This window comes from Lucilia sericata, unplaced genomic scaffold (genome assembly GCF_015586225.1).
Source record: "Lucilia sericata isolate MDLA Ls3-8-SP2 unplaced genomic scaffold, ASM1558622v1 Contig003512F_arrow, whole genome shotgun sequence".
In the NCBI taxonomy this organism is placed as follows: Eukaryota; Metazoa; Arthropoda; class Insecta; order Diptera; family Calliphoridae; genus Lucilia; species Lucilia sericata.
The window spans coordinates 5,205-22,276 of NW_023996911.1; the positions used below are offsets into that span (position 1 = coordinate 5,205).

Below are 17,072 nucleotides of genomic sequence, written 5' to 3' on the forward strand. Positions count from 1 at the left end.
ACTAGAACTGAACTAGAACTGAACTAGAACTGAACTAGAACTGAACTAGAACTGAACTAGAACTGAACTAGAACTGAACTAGAACTGAACTAGAACTGAACTAGAACTGAACTAGAACTGAACTAGAACTGAACTAGAACTGAACTAGAACTGAACTAGAACTGAACTAGAACTGAACTAGAACTGAACTAGAACTGAACTAGAACTGAACTAGAACTGAACTAGAACTGAACTAGAACTGAACTAGAACTGAACTAGAACTGAACTAGAACTGAACTAGAACTGAACTAGAACTGAACTAGAACTGAACTAGAACTGAACTAGAACTGAACTAGAACTGAACTAGAACTGAACTAGAACTGAACTAGAACTGAACTAGAACTGAACTAGAACTGAACTAGAACTGAACTAGAACTGAACTAGAACTGAACTAGAACTGAACTAGAACTGAACTAGAACTGAACTAGAAATGAACTAGAACTGAACTAGAACGAACTAGAACTGAACTAGAACTGAACTAGAACTGAACTAGAACTGAACTAGAACTGAACTAGAACTGAACTAGAACTGAACTAGAACTGAACTAGACTGAACTAGGAACTGAACTAGAACTGAACTAGAACTGAACTAGAACTGAACTAGAACTGAACTAGAACTGAACTAGAACTGAACTAGAACTGAACTAGAACTGAACTAGAACTGAACTAGAACTGAACTAGAACTGAACTAGAACTGAACTAGAACTGAACTAGAACTGAACTATTCGACTAGATTTTTTGATACGTCTAGATTTGTATAGATTTTTATAAAAATCGAATATCTATAAAATCTAGTCGAATATTTATATATGTAGGTACGTCTGGAAAATCATGGGTTAGATGTACTGTATCCATTTTTATTTATCATGCTTCGTAAAACTATTAAATGAAATTCTCTATTTACTTACAAATAGCAAACAAGTATAACTTTTCATGCGGACCTTTTGCCAAGGGACTTTTTATTAGAAAAACATTACTACAAAAGAAAGAAAATAATCTTCCCTGTTGAAATTGTTTAAGCAAAGGGATATGAGATGAACACCTGGTATTGTTGCACAAAAATAGAAATCAAAAAGTAATAAAATTTTTAATTTAGAATGATGATAATAGAAATCTTGCATTTTCTATATATTTTTAAATTTAATTGCAACTAATAAGAGATAAATTAAACATAATGAAACTAAAATGTACAAAAGGGAAATTTAGTAATTCCAAAAAAATAAGCACAGATTTGGAAAGAAAAAGTTATAAATAAAAAAAACATTATAAATATACAGTAAAATTAACTTCTTTCTGTTTGCGAAAACTTCATTCAAACTTCAAATCTTTTGATAAAATCATCAGGATACATAAGATTATAAATCAACAACAAAGTAAGATTTTTTATAATCGTTCAATGTTCAATAACTAAGTAACAGTAACAACCATTAATGTCATTCAATATCTATTTAATAATTTTTATTATAAATGTTCGTTACTACCGCCGCCATCGCAGTCATCACCAGTCCTTATCATCATTATACTTATTACTCATATCGAAGTCATAAACATGCTCGTTATTATCATTGACTTTATTGAAGTTTAAAATGGAAAATATAAAGTGATGAGGATAACGTCTGTTATAAAACAAAAGACAACAAGAGTTTAAGAGCTGTAATAAAGTAGTAAAAAGCTAAATCAAGTACTGTATGCAAAGTGCATATGTCTGAGTTATATAAGCATACAGATCGGGAGACCAGATTAAGTAGAAATTTTGATATCTATTTGAAAATATCGACTATGTTTCTAAAGAAATTAATATAGTCGAAAAAAATCGAAAAATTTCTATAGCAATCTAGTCGAATATATCGACAAAATTTTTATAGAAATCTAGTCAAACATATCGACAAAGTTACTATAGAAATCTAGTCGAATATATTGATAAAACTTCTATAGAAATCTAGTCGAACATTTTAAGAAAAATTATATAAAAATCTAGTCGACTATATTGACAAAATTTCTCTAGAAATCGAGTCGAATATAATAACAAAATTTCTATAGAAACTAGTCGTAAATATTGACAAAATTTCTATAAAAATCTAGTCGAATATATCGACAAAATTTCTTTAGAAATTTCTAGTCAATTATATCGACAAATTTCTATGGAAATATAGTCGAATATATCAGCAAATTGTCTATAGAAATCTGGTCGAATATATCAACAAAATTTCTGTAGAAATCTAGTCGAATATATTGATAAAATTTCTATAGAAAACTAGTCGTAAATATTGACAAAATTTCTATAAAAATCTAGTCGAATATATCGACAAAAATTTCTATAGAAATTTCTAGTCAATTATATCGACAAATTTCTATGAAAATCTAGTCGAATATATCAGCAAATTGTCCATAGAAATCTGGTCGAATATATCAACAAAATTTCTGTAGAAATCTAGTCGAATATATTGACAAAATTTCTATAGAAATCTAGTCGAATATTTTGCCAAAGTTACTAAAGAAATCTAGGCGATTATATTGACAAATTTTCTTTAGAAATCTAGTCGATTATATTGACAAATTTTCTTTAGAAATCTTGTCGAATATATTGGCAAAATTTCTATAGAAATCTAGTCGAATATATCGACAAAATTTCTATAGAAATCTAGTCGAATATATCGACAAAATTTCTATAGAAATCTAGTCGAATATATCGACAAAATTTCTATAGAAATCTAGTCGAATACATCGACAAAATTCTATAGAATCTAGTCGAATACATCGACAAAATTTCTATAGAAATCTAGTCGAATACATCGACAAAATTTCTATAGAAATCTAGTCGAATACATCGACAAAATTTCTATAGAAATCTAGTCGAATACATCGACAAAATTTCTATAGAAATCTAGTCGAATACATCGACAAAATTTCTATAGAAATCTAGTCGAATACATCGACAAAATTTCTATAGAAATCTAGTCGAATACATCGACAAAATTTCTATAGAAATCTAGTCGAATACATCGACAAAATTTCTATAGAAATCTAGTCGAATACATCGACAAAATTTCTATAGAAATCTAGTCGAATACATCGAAAAAATTTCTATAGAAATCTAGTCGAATATATGGACAACATTTCTAAGAATGTTTTATAGTCGAATATAATTTTAGAAAGCTAGTCGAATATATCAGCAAATTGTCTATAGAAATCTGGTCTGGTCGACAAACATTCTTTAGAAATCTGTTCAAATATGTAGGCAGTTATATTAATACAATTTTAATAAAACAATTTTCTAAATTTTTCCCAACCTGGTCCCCCAAAACCTTTGTCACTTTCCTTTTATGTGGGCGCCTTTGTAAAGGTGCATAAAATTATTATTGAGAAGAACAGTGTAATGATCCATAAACCAGGTTTATTAACGACATCACAAGACTAAAAATAAATCTCTGGCAGGGGGAGAGAAAAAAAAAAGAAGAAACATTTAAAAGTTCAAACCAATTGAATGGATGAAATGAAGGATGCAAATTCTTTTATAGCCAAACACACATTTACTCTTTGATTTAATATTGATGAGGCTGCTGCTACTGACTGTGATGAAAATGATGATGATTATATTCATTAAATTTTAATACACTTCTTATGTGAGTTAAGGAAATGGAATAAAGTCATAGAATAATGATGTATTTACTGGAGGTAACGGAGTATGTGTTTGTGTTAGTGATTTTCAGTAAAACTAAGTTTTTAGTTGGAAAAAAGTCAAATAAACAAGTTAAGCCGATTTAGGCAAAAGTATTCTGATTAAATTGACAAAGAGCCTTAAGTAGTAGCAGCAAGGATATGATAAAAGGATGTTTTTTTTTTCAAATCAAATAGAAAGACAAAATGTTTTTGTTCAATCAAAATTTTGTAAATTTTTTAAGAAAATCTTGTATTCATTAATAAATATCAGGAGATTAATTAAATAGACTGCTGCAAGGATGTACTATGTATGGTAAAGTTTTGGAGCATTTTTACAATTGTAAGGTTAATTAGTATTGGCTTTCATTTGTTTTTATTGTTGTTTGTTTTTTCTGTCGATTGTTATTCAAGTTCATTATTGCTTTCTCCACTACATAATGTAGTATTTGTAAATAGTTTTGCTGGTATTTGTTTCTAATTACTTTTTTTCGTTAAAGTTTTCCACTTAGAGCCTTTTGAAAACTTAACCCTTTTTTATTGTTTTGTTTTTTTTTACCCCTTTGTTTTTCACATTTGTTTAACAACAAAAACAAAAGGAAAAAGTTATAGAAAAAACAAACAATTCTAATTTGTATTTTTCTGCCTTAAGCAAATATTTGTTCTTCACGCTTTTTATAACATGTTTACAGAGTGTTTTCATTTCATTGGTTTTAATTCGAATAATAAGGGTATTCACTGTAAATTATTTATAAACTTTTTCCTCATAAATATTTTAACAGAAATTACTATATACGTCCATGTTTTAAACTAGATTTCTATAGAATTTTTGTCGATGTACTCGACTAGATTTCTATATAAAATTGTCGAATATAGTCTATAGTCTAGTCTATAGTCTAGTCTAATAGTCTAGTCTATGTCTAGTCTATAGTATAGTCTATAGTCTAGTCTATAGTATAGTCTATAGTCTAGTCTATAGTCTAGTCTATAGTCTAGTCTATTAGTCTAGTCTATAGTCTAGTCTATAGTCTAGTCTATAGTCTAGTCTATAGTCTAGTCTAGTCTAGTCTATAGTCTAGTCTATAGTCTAGTCTATAGTCTAGTCTATAGTCTAGTCTATAGTCTAGTCTATAGTCTAGTCTAGTCTAGTCTATAGTCTAGTCTATAGTCTAGTCTATAAGTCTAGTCTATAGTCTAGTCTATAGTCTAGTCTATAGTCTAGTCTATAGTCTAGTCTATAGTCTAGTCTATAGTCTAGTCTATAGTCTAGTCTATAGTCTAGTCTATAGTCTAGTCTATAGTCTAGTCTATAGTCTAGTCTATAGTCCTAGTCTATAGTCTAGTCTATAGTCTAGTCTATAGTCTAGTCTATAGTCTAGTCTATAGTCTAGTCTATAGTCTAGTCTATAGTCCTAGTCTATAGTCTAGTCTATAGTCTAGTCTATAGTCTAGTCTATAGTCTAGTCTATAGTCTAGTCTATAGTCCTAGTCTATAGTCTAGTCTATAGTCTAGTCTATAGTCTAGTCTATAGTCTAGTCTATAGTCTAGTCTATAGTCTAGTCTATAGTCTAGTCTATAGTCTAGTCTATAGTCTAGTCTATAGTCTAGTCTATAGTCTAGTCTGTAGTCTAGTCTATAGTCTAGTCTATAGTCTAGTCTATAGTCTAGTCTATAGTCTAGTCTATAGTCTAGTCTATAGTCTAGTCTATAGTCTAGTCTATAGTCTAGTCTATAGTCTAGTCTATAGTCTAGTCTATAGTCTAGTCTATAGTCTAGTCTATAGTCTAGTCTATAGTCTAGTCTATAGTCTAGTCTATAGTCTAGTCTATAGTCTAGTCTATAGTCTAGTCTATAGTCTAGTCTATAGTCTAGTCTATAGTCTAGTCTATAGTCTAGTCTATAGTCTAGTCTATAGTCTAGTCTATAGTCTAGTCTATAGTCTAGTCTATAGTCTACTCTATAGTCTAGTCTATAGTCTAGTCTATAGTCTAGTCTATAGTCTAGTCTATAGTCTAGTCTATAGTCTAGTCTATAGTCTAGTCTATAGTCTAGTCTATAGTCTAGTCTATAGTCTAGTCTATAGTCTAGTCTATAGTCTAGTCTATAGTCTAGTCTATAGTCTAGTCTATAGTCTAGTCTATAGTCTAGTCTATAGTCTAGTCTATAGTCTAGTCTATAGTCTAGTCTATAGTCTAGTCTATAGTCTAGTCTAGTCTAGTCTATAGTCTAGTCTATAGTCTAGTCTAGTCTATAGTCTAGTCTAGTCTATAGTCTATTCTATAGTCTATTCTATATTCTAGTCTATAGTCTAGTCTATAGTCTAGTCTATAGTCTAGTCTATAGTCTAGTCTATAGTCTAGTCTATAGTCTAGTCTATAGTCTAGTCTATAGTCTAGTCTATAGTCTAGTCTATAGTCTAGTCTATAGTCTAGTCTATAGTCTAGTCTATAGTCTAGTCTATAGTCTAGTCTATAGTCTAGTCTATAGTCTAGTCTATAGTCTAGTCTATAGTCTAGTCTTAGTCTATTAGCCTAGTCTATAGTCTAGTCTAGTATATAGTCTAGTCTATAGTCTAGTCTATAGTCTAGTCTATAGTCTAGTCTTTAGTCTAGTCCATAGTCTAGTCTATAGTCTAGTCTTTAGTCTAGTCTATAGTCTAGTCTATAGTCTAGTTTAGTCTAGTCTAGTCTATAGTCTAGTCTATAGTCTATTCTATTGTCTAGTCTACAGTCTAGTCTATTGTCTAGTCTATAGTCTAGTCTATAGTCTAGTCTATAGTCTAGTCTATAGTCTACTCTATAGTCTAGTCTATAGTCTAGTCTATAGTCTAGTCTATAGTCTAGTCTATAGTCTAGTCTATAGTCTAGTCTATAGTCTAGTCTATAGTCTAGTCTGTAGTCTAGTCTATAGTCTAGTCTATAGTCTAGTCTATAGTCTAGTCTATAGTCTGGTCTATAGTCTACTCTATATTCTAGTCTATAGTTTAGTCTATAGACTAGTCTATAGTCCAGTCTATAGTCCAGTCTGTAGTCTGGTCTATAGTCTACTCTATAGTCTAGTGTATAGTCCAGTCTAAACATTTTTTCGATATTTTCGACTAAAAATCTATAGAAACTTTTGACCAGTTTTCTAAAGAATTTTGCCGATATTTTCGAGTTGATTTCTATAAAAATGTTATCATTATTTTTTACTAGATTTACACAGAACTCTTGTAGATCTATGTCTATATATTCCACTTGTCTATATATTCGATTCTTTTTTCTTCGTTTATATTTCTACAGAAGTTTTGTTTACCTAACATCACCCTAATAGTCATTCTTGCTTGCGCTAAACCCACAATTTCAAACTAAAGAAGACTACATGTTATTTCACAAAATAATCTCCATCCAACTTTATATTGAACATTCCACGATATCTAAACTTCAACCACAACCTCCGTAAAAGCCTTCCATCAGTTGAAAATAAAATGTTGTAGAAAAACCAAACGGAAAAGGCAGTTCACGATATAAACTGTTAATTAGCTTTTAATGCCACAACCAATTGAGGGCTGCAGCCATTGTATTCTGCAAAGTATTTGAAATATCGCTAAAGAAAGATACTGCCGGTGGTGGTATGTCTTTATAGACTATTATAAACTTTAAAGTGCAGAACATGTTAACTGATATTGTCTACATATTGTGTAGTAAATACATAGAAAACAGCAGTATTTAACTGTGGGTATGAAACGTATGAATGTGGAAGTCAGCAGTAATTCCTGGATAAAATGCTTTCAGCTCAATAAATACGTATAAAATATGTTTCTAGTATGGTATGTTGGAATAACTAATTGTATTTGTATTGCGGTAAAAGTTATTCATTCTTTAAATATAACACGCATATGTACCTAGTCATGAATAAAGGCGTTTTAAAAGTATGCGTAAATTTGCAACAGCTGTGGGCAAATTTTTAAATACACTGCAAAAAAATACTCTATAATCTACTATAGTATAGTCTAGTCCATAGTCTAGTCCATAGTCTAGTCTATAGTCTAGTCTATAGTCTAGTCTATAGTCTAGTCTATAGTCTACTCTATAGTCTAGTCTATAGTCTAGTCTATAGTCTAGTCTATAGTCTAGTCTATAGTCTAGTCTATAGTCTAGTCTATAGTCTAGTCTATAGTCTAGTCTATAGTCTAGTCTATAGTCTAGTCTATAGTCTAGTCTATAGTCTAGTCTATAGTCTAGTCTATAGTCTAGTCTATAGTCTAGTCTATAGTCTAGTCTATAGTCTAGTCTATAGTCTAGTCTATAGTCTAGTCTACAGTCTAGTCCATAGTCTAGTCTATAGTCCAGTCTATAGTCTAGTATAGTTTATAGTCTATAGTCTAGTCCATAGTCTAGTCTATAGTCTAGTCTATAGTCTAGTCTATAGTCTAGTCTATAGTCTAGTCTATAGTCTAGTCTATAGTCTAGTCTATAGTCTAGTCTATAGTCTAGTCTATATTCTAGTCTATAGTCTAGTCTATAGTCTAGTCTATAGTCTAGTCTAGTATAGTCTACTGTATAGTCTAGTCTATAGTCTAGTGTATAGTCTAGTCTATAGTCTAGTCTATAGTCTAGTCTATAGTCTAGTCTATAGTCTAGTCTATAGTCTAGTATAGTCTAGTATAGTCTAGTATAGTCTATTCTATAGTCTAGCGTATAGTCTATTCTATATTCTAGTCTATAGTCTAGTCTATAGTCTAGTCTATAGTCTAGTCTATAGTCTAGTCTATAGTCTAGTCTATAGTCTAGTCTATAGTCTAGTCTATAGTCTAGTCTATAGTCTAGTCTATAGTCTAGTCTATAGTCGAGTCTATAGTCTAGTCTATAGTCTAGTCTATAGTCTAGTCTATAGTCTAGTCTAGAGTCTAGTCTATAGTCTAGTCTATAGTCTAGTCTATAGTCTAGTCTATAGTCTAGTCTATAGTCTAAGTCTATAGTCTAGTCTATAGTCTAGTCTATAGTCTAGTCTATAGTCTAGTCTATAGTCTAGTATCTAGTCTAGTCTTATAGTCTAGTCTATAGTCTAGTCTATAGTCTAGTCTATAGTCTAGTCTATAGTCTAGTCTATAGTCTAGTCTATAGTCTAGTCTATAGTCTAGTCTATAGTCTAGTCTATAGTCTAGTCTATAGTCTAGTCTATAGTCTAGTCTATAGTCTAGTCTATAGTCTAGTCTATAGTCTAGTCTTAGTCTAGTCTATAGTCTAGTATAGTTTATAGTCTATAGTCTAGTCCATAGTCTAGTCTATAGTCTAGTCTATAGTCTAGTCTATAGTCTAGTCTATAGTCAGTCTATAGTCTAGTCTTATAGTCTAGTCTATAGTCTAGTCTATAGAGTCTAGTCTAGTCTAGTCCTAGTCTATAGTCTAGTCTATAGTCTAGTCTATAGTCTAGTCATAGTCTAGTCTATAGTCTAGTCTATAGTCTAGTCTATAGTCTAGTCTATAGTCTAGTCTATAGTCTAGTCTATAGTCTAGTCTATAGTCTAGTCTATAGTCTAGTCTATAGTCTAGTCTATAGTCTAGTCTATAGTCTAGTCTATAGTCTAGTCTATAGTCTAGTCTATAGTCTAGTCTATAGTCTAGTCTATAGTCTAGTCTATAGTCTAGTCTATAGTCTAGTCTATAGTCTAGTCTATAGTCTAGTCTAGTCTATAGTCTAGTCTATAGTCTAGTCTATAGTCTAGTCTATAGTATAGTCTATAGTCTAGTCTATAGTCTAGTCTATAGTCTAGTCTATAGTCTAGTCTATAGTCTAGTCTATAGTCTAGTCTATAGTCTAGTCTAGTCTAGTCTATAGTCTAGTTTATAGTCTAGTCTAGTCGATAGTCTAGTCTATAGTCTAGTCTATAGTCTAGTCTATAGTCTACACTATAGTCTAGTCTATAGTCTTGTCTATAGTCTGATCTATGGTCTAGTCTATATGGCAGTCTATAGTCTATTCTATGGTCTAGTCTGTAATCTAGTCTATTGTTTAGACTATACTCTAGCCTATGGTCTAGTTTTTAGTCTATGCCATGTTCTATAGTCTAGTCTATTGTCCCATCTTATGTATAGTTTAGTCTATAGTGTAGATTATCGTCTAGTCTATGGCCTGGTCTAAAAAAATCTGTAATCTAGTCTTTATTTTAGTAATTAATTTTGACTTTGATTAAGTCTATAATATTGAAAAAGAGCAGAATTGCCCATCGCTGATTTCCAGACAAATATTCAAACTATTGTTTTTGTTGTTTTATTTGAATTGTTAAGTTTACACTTGTGTATGTTTAAAAGTTTAGTTCAGTTTAACTTGAGTTTATTTATTTTACCTACACAAAGTTTATATTAACTTTTTCTTAGGAATAAATAGTTTTCTTTGTATTTTAATTTTTTTTTTTCGAAATGTAGATATGAAATTGTATAAAATAGGGAACAATAGATTTAGAATAACTTACTACATATTTGCATAATTGGTAATATGACAGGTTAATTGCTGGAAGACCTAAAAATGTAAAATGCAAAATAGGAGCTCTGTTTAATAAGTCGGACACATCTCTGTTAAGACACTTAATAGAGGTGTGTTATTGACTATTAACCGTTAATGTTGTAACATATAAATAATATAAGTTTCTTTGCATGTTTACCGATTGGTAAATAACGCACTAAAAACACCCTCTTCCTCATCCCTTATGAGGACGATTGTGTAACATTCGTTCCATTAAAATTTAAAACTTTTACTAGGGAAACAATTGATGTGTTGCAGGAAAATTAGAATAGTGAAAATAGAAAAATATTGCAAAAATAATTTTCCTGTTGTAAGACATTTTTGCAGTTGTTTCTCATTTGTTGTCATATTATTGTAGTCAGAGTTGTTGTGTAGTAGATTCTTACTAAGCAAATGCCTGAAAACATAATTGCAAAATAATAACAAGTAAGAAATTATAGTCGGGCGAGGCCGACCATATAATACCCCACACCTTTGACAAAAATATAATGTGATTTAGTTGCCATAATAAAGCATTGAAGTTGAATTGTACCTTGCCTTAGATATACACACTTAAGCCGTTTATTGTTGAATAAAATTGTGGACATTTAAGTGAAATTTTGATGGGGGCTTTTCATAGGGGCTATGGTCATATGAGGACCTATTATTATGGAATTCGTGAGGGTCATCAAATCTTGTATAGAACTTGGTTTTTGCAGCTTTTTTCGAGATATGAGTATATTAAACATAATTATGAACTTAAAAGCCCTATTCGGCAGGTTCAGTTGTATGGGGGCTAGGTGAAATAATGGACCGATAGTAACCATTTTCAATAGGCTTCGTCTACGGTACCATAAAAGATCATGTGCCAAATTTCATTGAATTATCTCCAAAATTGCGACCTGTAGTTTGATTACAAGTTTTAAAAGCCCTATTCGGGGGTTCAGTTGTATGGGGGCTAGGTGAAATAATGGACCGATGTTAACCATTTTCAATAGACTTCGTCCCTGGGGCAATAGAAGATCATGTACCAAATTTCATTGAATTATCTTCAAAATTGCGACCTGTAGTTTGATTACAAGGTTTACATGGACGGACGGACAGACAGACAGACAGACAGACAGACAGACAGACGGACGGACGGACAGACAGACAGACAGACAGACAGACAGACAGACAGACAGACAGACAGACAGACAGACAGACAGACATACAGACGGACAGACGGACGGACATAGCTAAATCGACTCGAAAATGATTCTGAGCAGATTGGTATACTTTAAGGTGGGTATAGGACCAATATTATTGTGCGTTACAAACATCAGCACAAACCCAATATACCCTCCCCACTAAAGTGGTGTAGGGTATATATAATAAACTGTACTTGTTTTTATATAATTTCATAAAAAAGTAATTTATTAGTGGAATAAAAAAATGTATTAATTACAAAAACTATGAGTATATTTTAACAAAAATTTTACAAAATAATATTTATATACAACATACATACTTATACACATACACGTTTTTTCGTTAATATGTCTTTTGTAAAGAAATTACCTCTATCGAAAATTATATTACTAAGTTAGTTTTTCTAAACTATTAATTTAATGATGATTATTTTTTTTAACTTAAAAATATATCAGATCATAATGTTCTTAATAACTTTTAGCATACGCTGAGGAAGAAGCTGAAGCACTGGCAAAAGCACCAGCTTTACCGTAACCACCACCGACACCACCACTACATTTGGCGCAACTACCATCATGGCCGCCACTGGCTGCACCGGGAGAGCCTGCACCAATACCGCCAGGTCCGCCAAATCCAAAGGAGCCACTGCCAGCTCCAGCAAAACTAGATGCACCAGCACCGCTGAAGGCACCAGCTCCACCGAGACCCGGTATAAAACTAAGAAAATCTTTACCACCACCGCCACCTAAACCGCCCAATCCACCGAAACCACCATGACCTCCGGGACCACCAAAACCACCTCCGTCTCCACCGCCTAATCCACTACCTCCTCCAGCACCACCTCCTGCACCAGAACCGCCATAACCTCCTGAACCGCCATGGCCTCCCGGACTGCCTGCACCTACTGAACCACCATAACCACCTGGACCCCCAGCACCACCATAACCTTTACCGACACCACTGCCTGCACCTGCACCACCACCACCTCCGGCACCAGCGCCTCCACCTGCAGAACCACCGTATCCACCTAAACCACCATGGCCACCAGATCCTCCAGAGCCACCGCCAGTTCCTAAACCACCACCGGAACCAGCTCCACTACCGCCATAACCTCCAGCTCCACCAGGACCACCATATCCACCCGATCCTCCAGAGCCACCGCCAGTTCCTGAACCACCGCCGGAAGCAGCTCCACTACCGCCATAACCTCCAGCACCACCAGGACCACCTGATCCTCCTGGTCCACCATATCCACCTCCTACACCACCACCAGCACCTGCACCACCACCAGCTCCTGCACACCACCGCCGGCACCGGAACCGCCTCCTCCATATCCACCAGTATCACCATGACTACCCAGAACCACCAGATCCGCCGTATCCACCTACTCCACCATGACTTCCTGGGCTACCGGAACCTCCATAGCCCCCAGGGCTGCCAGGACTTCCGGGTCCTCCTCCATAACCTCCAGCACCTGCTCCACCCCTTGCACCACCTCCTCCTCCACTACCGCCACCACCACCTGAACCTCCATAACCACCAGGGCTGCCAGGACTTCCAGGTGCTCCCGGATAACCTCCTGCACTTCCTTTACCACCATAAGAACCAGAACCTCCACCACCACCGGCACCACCTCCACCTCCTCCTCCACCACCGCCGCCAGCACCAGAACCTCCATATCCACCTGGGCTGCCAGGACCACCTGGCCCTCCGCCATAACCTCCACTACCTCCAACGCCGCCAAAACCGCCAGCACCAGCACCTCCTCCACCACCACCTCCAGCACCAGCACCGCCACCACCACCTGCTCCATAGCCACCAGGACCAACAGGACCTCCATGACCTTTACCCGGTGATGGTGCCGGTGGGGGTACATAAGTCAAGTCAGGCTGTGGAACTGGGTTATTGAGACCATTGTTATCAGCAGGATGCCAGTCATCAGCACCACCGCCAGGATTAACCGCAGGTTGCCAAGGTGCTGAACCACCACCTCCACCTGGTTTCTTGCCAGGACCACCAATAAAACCACCACCGCCTGGCTTGCGGCCGCCTAAAAATGGATTACCAGGTTTACCAGAACCACCGCCGCCTCCGCCAAAACCACCTCCTCCTCCACCGCCACCACCATATCCTCCTCCACCTCCTCCGCCGCCACCCAAAAATAGGCCACCACCTCCAGCACTTGCCGCAGCACCATGCAACTTGCCAACACCATCCAAAATACCACCTAAAACACCACTTATGCCATGTTTAAGATTATTTAAATTGACTTCCTTGCGTATGGAGACCACAGCTCCATCATGGCCACCACCACCACCAGGCAAAAATGGATTGCCACCACCTCCCCCACCGCCAGCACCACCACTCCAACCACCAGCACCACTTGAAGCAAAACTTGAAGCACTGGCCGAAGCTGAACTGCCAGCTAAACCTCCACCTCCGCCATAGCCACCATAACCACCAGCCATTGCTGAAATTTTAATTAAAATCCATTACACCACTGACGCCACTATTTAACAAGAATTTCCTTGTGCATCAATCACACGCCGTATACATGAACACTTACCACCTCTCAACTGATTGCTGCTAATCACTAGTAAAATTGTGGCTGCTTTTAGAAAATTCCTTCGATTCCTCCCCCAGTTAATGGCGGACATTCTGCTGTTAAACATTCTATTACTACAACTACTTCTCGTTCGTGTCATGTTAAAAATACAATTGATTTTAGCAAACCATTTACAATTTGCATTTATACTAGTCGTTAGAAGTTGAGTTTTAATTTGCAACTTTTTTTTCCAATATTTTAGTTTTTTTGTTTTTTTTTTTTTTGTCTTTGGGTCACTCATCAAGAATTCTAATATTTAATGAAGTATTGAAAATGTAGCCATCCCTTTTTGTTGCATTGCATGCGGGGGCACTTAGTTCAGTGTCGTTTCATAAAATTTCTGTTGAGTTTTTTCTACATTGTGCTAATTTCAGTTACAACACCTTTGTTGTTGCTATTTTTTTCCTAATACTACAAAATTTACTTTTTTTTTTTTTGCATAGAAAGATGGGAAAATACGTTATTTTAAATAACAAGCATTTTTTTCTAGTTGGTTTTGTACACGATTCTCATTGTTAGGAGATGCATCTACAAAAAAAAATTGTAATCAGCTAAAACAAAAAATCATACAGAACTAATGAACAAAATTGCACTTGTAGTATTAAATTACTAAATAATACTTAGTAATAATTAATAAAATCACAACGACACTGAGAATAATATGAAAAAAAAAACTAAATTAATGAACAGTTCGATGTCTGTCTCTATAATCATTAATATTCTTGTTGAGTTTTTCACACATTTAGATTTGTAAGTGCAATGAACGTGAGTGTTACAATTAGTGTCACATGTGACATGTATTGTCACTAGTTATTATTTAAAGTTAGTGAAGTTAGCTAGTAATTGACAGTAGTCGGAAGTAAAATAAGCTATGGTAGGGACTATAGAGAAGTTTATAGTCTGGGCTATAGAAAAGACTATAGTATGGTCTATAAAATAGACTAAGGTCAGGACTATAGAATTTACTATAGTCTGGACAACAGGCCATAGTTCGGGCTATGGAATATACTACAGGCTGGAAAATAGAGCAGGGTTTAGTCTGGACTATAAAGAACACTATAGTCTGGACTATAGAGTTGGTTAGAGCCTGTAATATAGAATAGACTATAGTCTGGACTATAGAATAGACTATAGTCTGGACTATAGAATAGACCATAGTCTAGACTACAGAATAGACTATAGTCTGGACTATAGAATAGACTATAGTCTGGACTATAGAATAGACTATAGTCTGGACTATAGAGTAGACTATAGTCTGGACTATAGAATAGACTATAGTCTGGACTCTAGAATAGACTATAGTCTGGACTCTAGAATAGACTATAGTCTGGACTATAGAATAGACTATAGTCTGGACTATAGAATAGACTATAGTCTGGACTATAGAATAGACTATACTCTGGACTATAGAATAGACTATAGTCTGGACTATAGAATAGACTATAGTCTGGACTATAGAATAGACTATAGTCTGGACTATAGAATAGACTATAGTCTGGACTATAGAATAGACTATAGTCTGGACTATAGAATAGACTATAGTCTGGACTATAGAATAGACTATAGTCTGGACTATAGAATAGACTATAGTCTGGACTATAGAATAGACTATAGTCTGGACTATAGAATAGACTATAGTCTGGACTATAGAATAGACTATAGTCCTGGACTATAGAATAGACTATAGTCTGGACTATAGAATAGACTATAGTCTGGACTATAGAATAGACTATAGTCTGGACTATAGAATAGACTATAGTTTAGACTATAGAATAGACCATAGTCTGGACTATAGAATAGACTATAGTCTGGACTATATAATAGACTATAATCTGGAGTATAGAATATACTATATTCTGGTCTATAGAATATACTATAGTCTGGACTATAGAATAGAATATAATCTGGACTATAGAATAGACTATAGTGTGGACAATAGAATAGATTATAATCTGGACTATGGAATAGACTATTGTCTGGATTATAGAATATACTATAGTCTGGACTATAGAATTTACTTTAGTCTGTAATATAGAATAAACTATAGTCTGAACTATAGGATAGCCTATAGTCTCTACTATAGAATTAACTATGGAATAGCCTATAGTCTAGACTATATAACAGACTATAGTCTGGAATACAAAATAGATTATAGTCTGGGATATAGAATAGACTATAGTATGGAATATAGAATAGACTATAGTCTGGAATATAGAATGGACTATAGTCTTGACCATAGAGTAGACTATAGTCTGAACTATAGAATAGACCATGGGCTATAGAATAGACTATAGTCTCAGCTATAGATTAGACTATAGTTTAGACTATAAAATAGTCTGGACTACAATATAGATTTTTTTCCGGTCTATGTTATAGTCTCGACTGGTGCGAATCTCTGCTTATTGTGGTACAGCATATTTTGGACATTACTGTAAATAATTTATTTATCAAATTCTAATTTCATTAGCCATCAGTCATTTGTCGTAAAATGAACATTTATTTATAATTTTTATAAAACTTGTTTCGAATATTGATTTAATTTTTTTATCTCAGTGCATAAATTATTCTTAGTTGAATTGAGCTATAGGTTTATTATTTCTATTATTTAACCTTTATTATATTTAATGATTTCGATTTCGTTTAATAATATCTGATTCTCTTCTAATTCCTACAATAATTCTAATTATATTCTAATTAATATTCGTAACAAAAATGTTACGTACATGTTTATTTTGTAAACAATTGAAAAAAACATTGTTTTCTAATTTGCAATAGATAAAATTCAAATCTGATCATAATTTTTTTTTTTTTGTGTTAAGCGAATTTGTTTAAATATTGCATCACAGTTGTAGTTGCTGTTGAATGCAGGGGTGTTTGAGATATGAATGAATCAGAATATTTAGGGGATATTTAAATTGGTGTGTTGGAAAATTCTAATTTATATATAGGAAAATTTGTTTTTCATTAATTTAAACAACTTAATTTGAAACAAATAAATCCGGGTTGTTATAGAGAAATAAGTGGAAATTTTTTCCAGATAGAAGAGATGATATGAAAATATATTCCGGATCTATCGATGAGAGTAGATGTCACTGTG

At 34.0% G+C, this 17,072-nt stretch overlaps 1 protein-coding gene across 1 annotated transcript; it reads right to left on the minus strand.

The window, feature by feature from the left end:
* Positions 1-11,581: 11,581 nt before the first annotated feature.
* Positions 11,582-14,105, minus strand: LOC119614844 (glycine-rich cell wall structural protein 1.8-like). The gene is given in 2 exon segments (XM_037970949.1): positions 11,582-13,840; positions 13,937-14,105. Coding segments are annotated over 2 exon segments (2,094 nt in total). The 5' UTR covers positions 14,028-14,105; the 3' UTR covers positions 11,582-11,837.
* Positions 14,106-17,072: the final 2,967 nt, after the last annotated feature.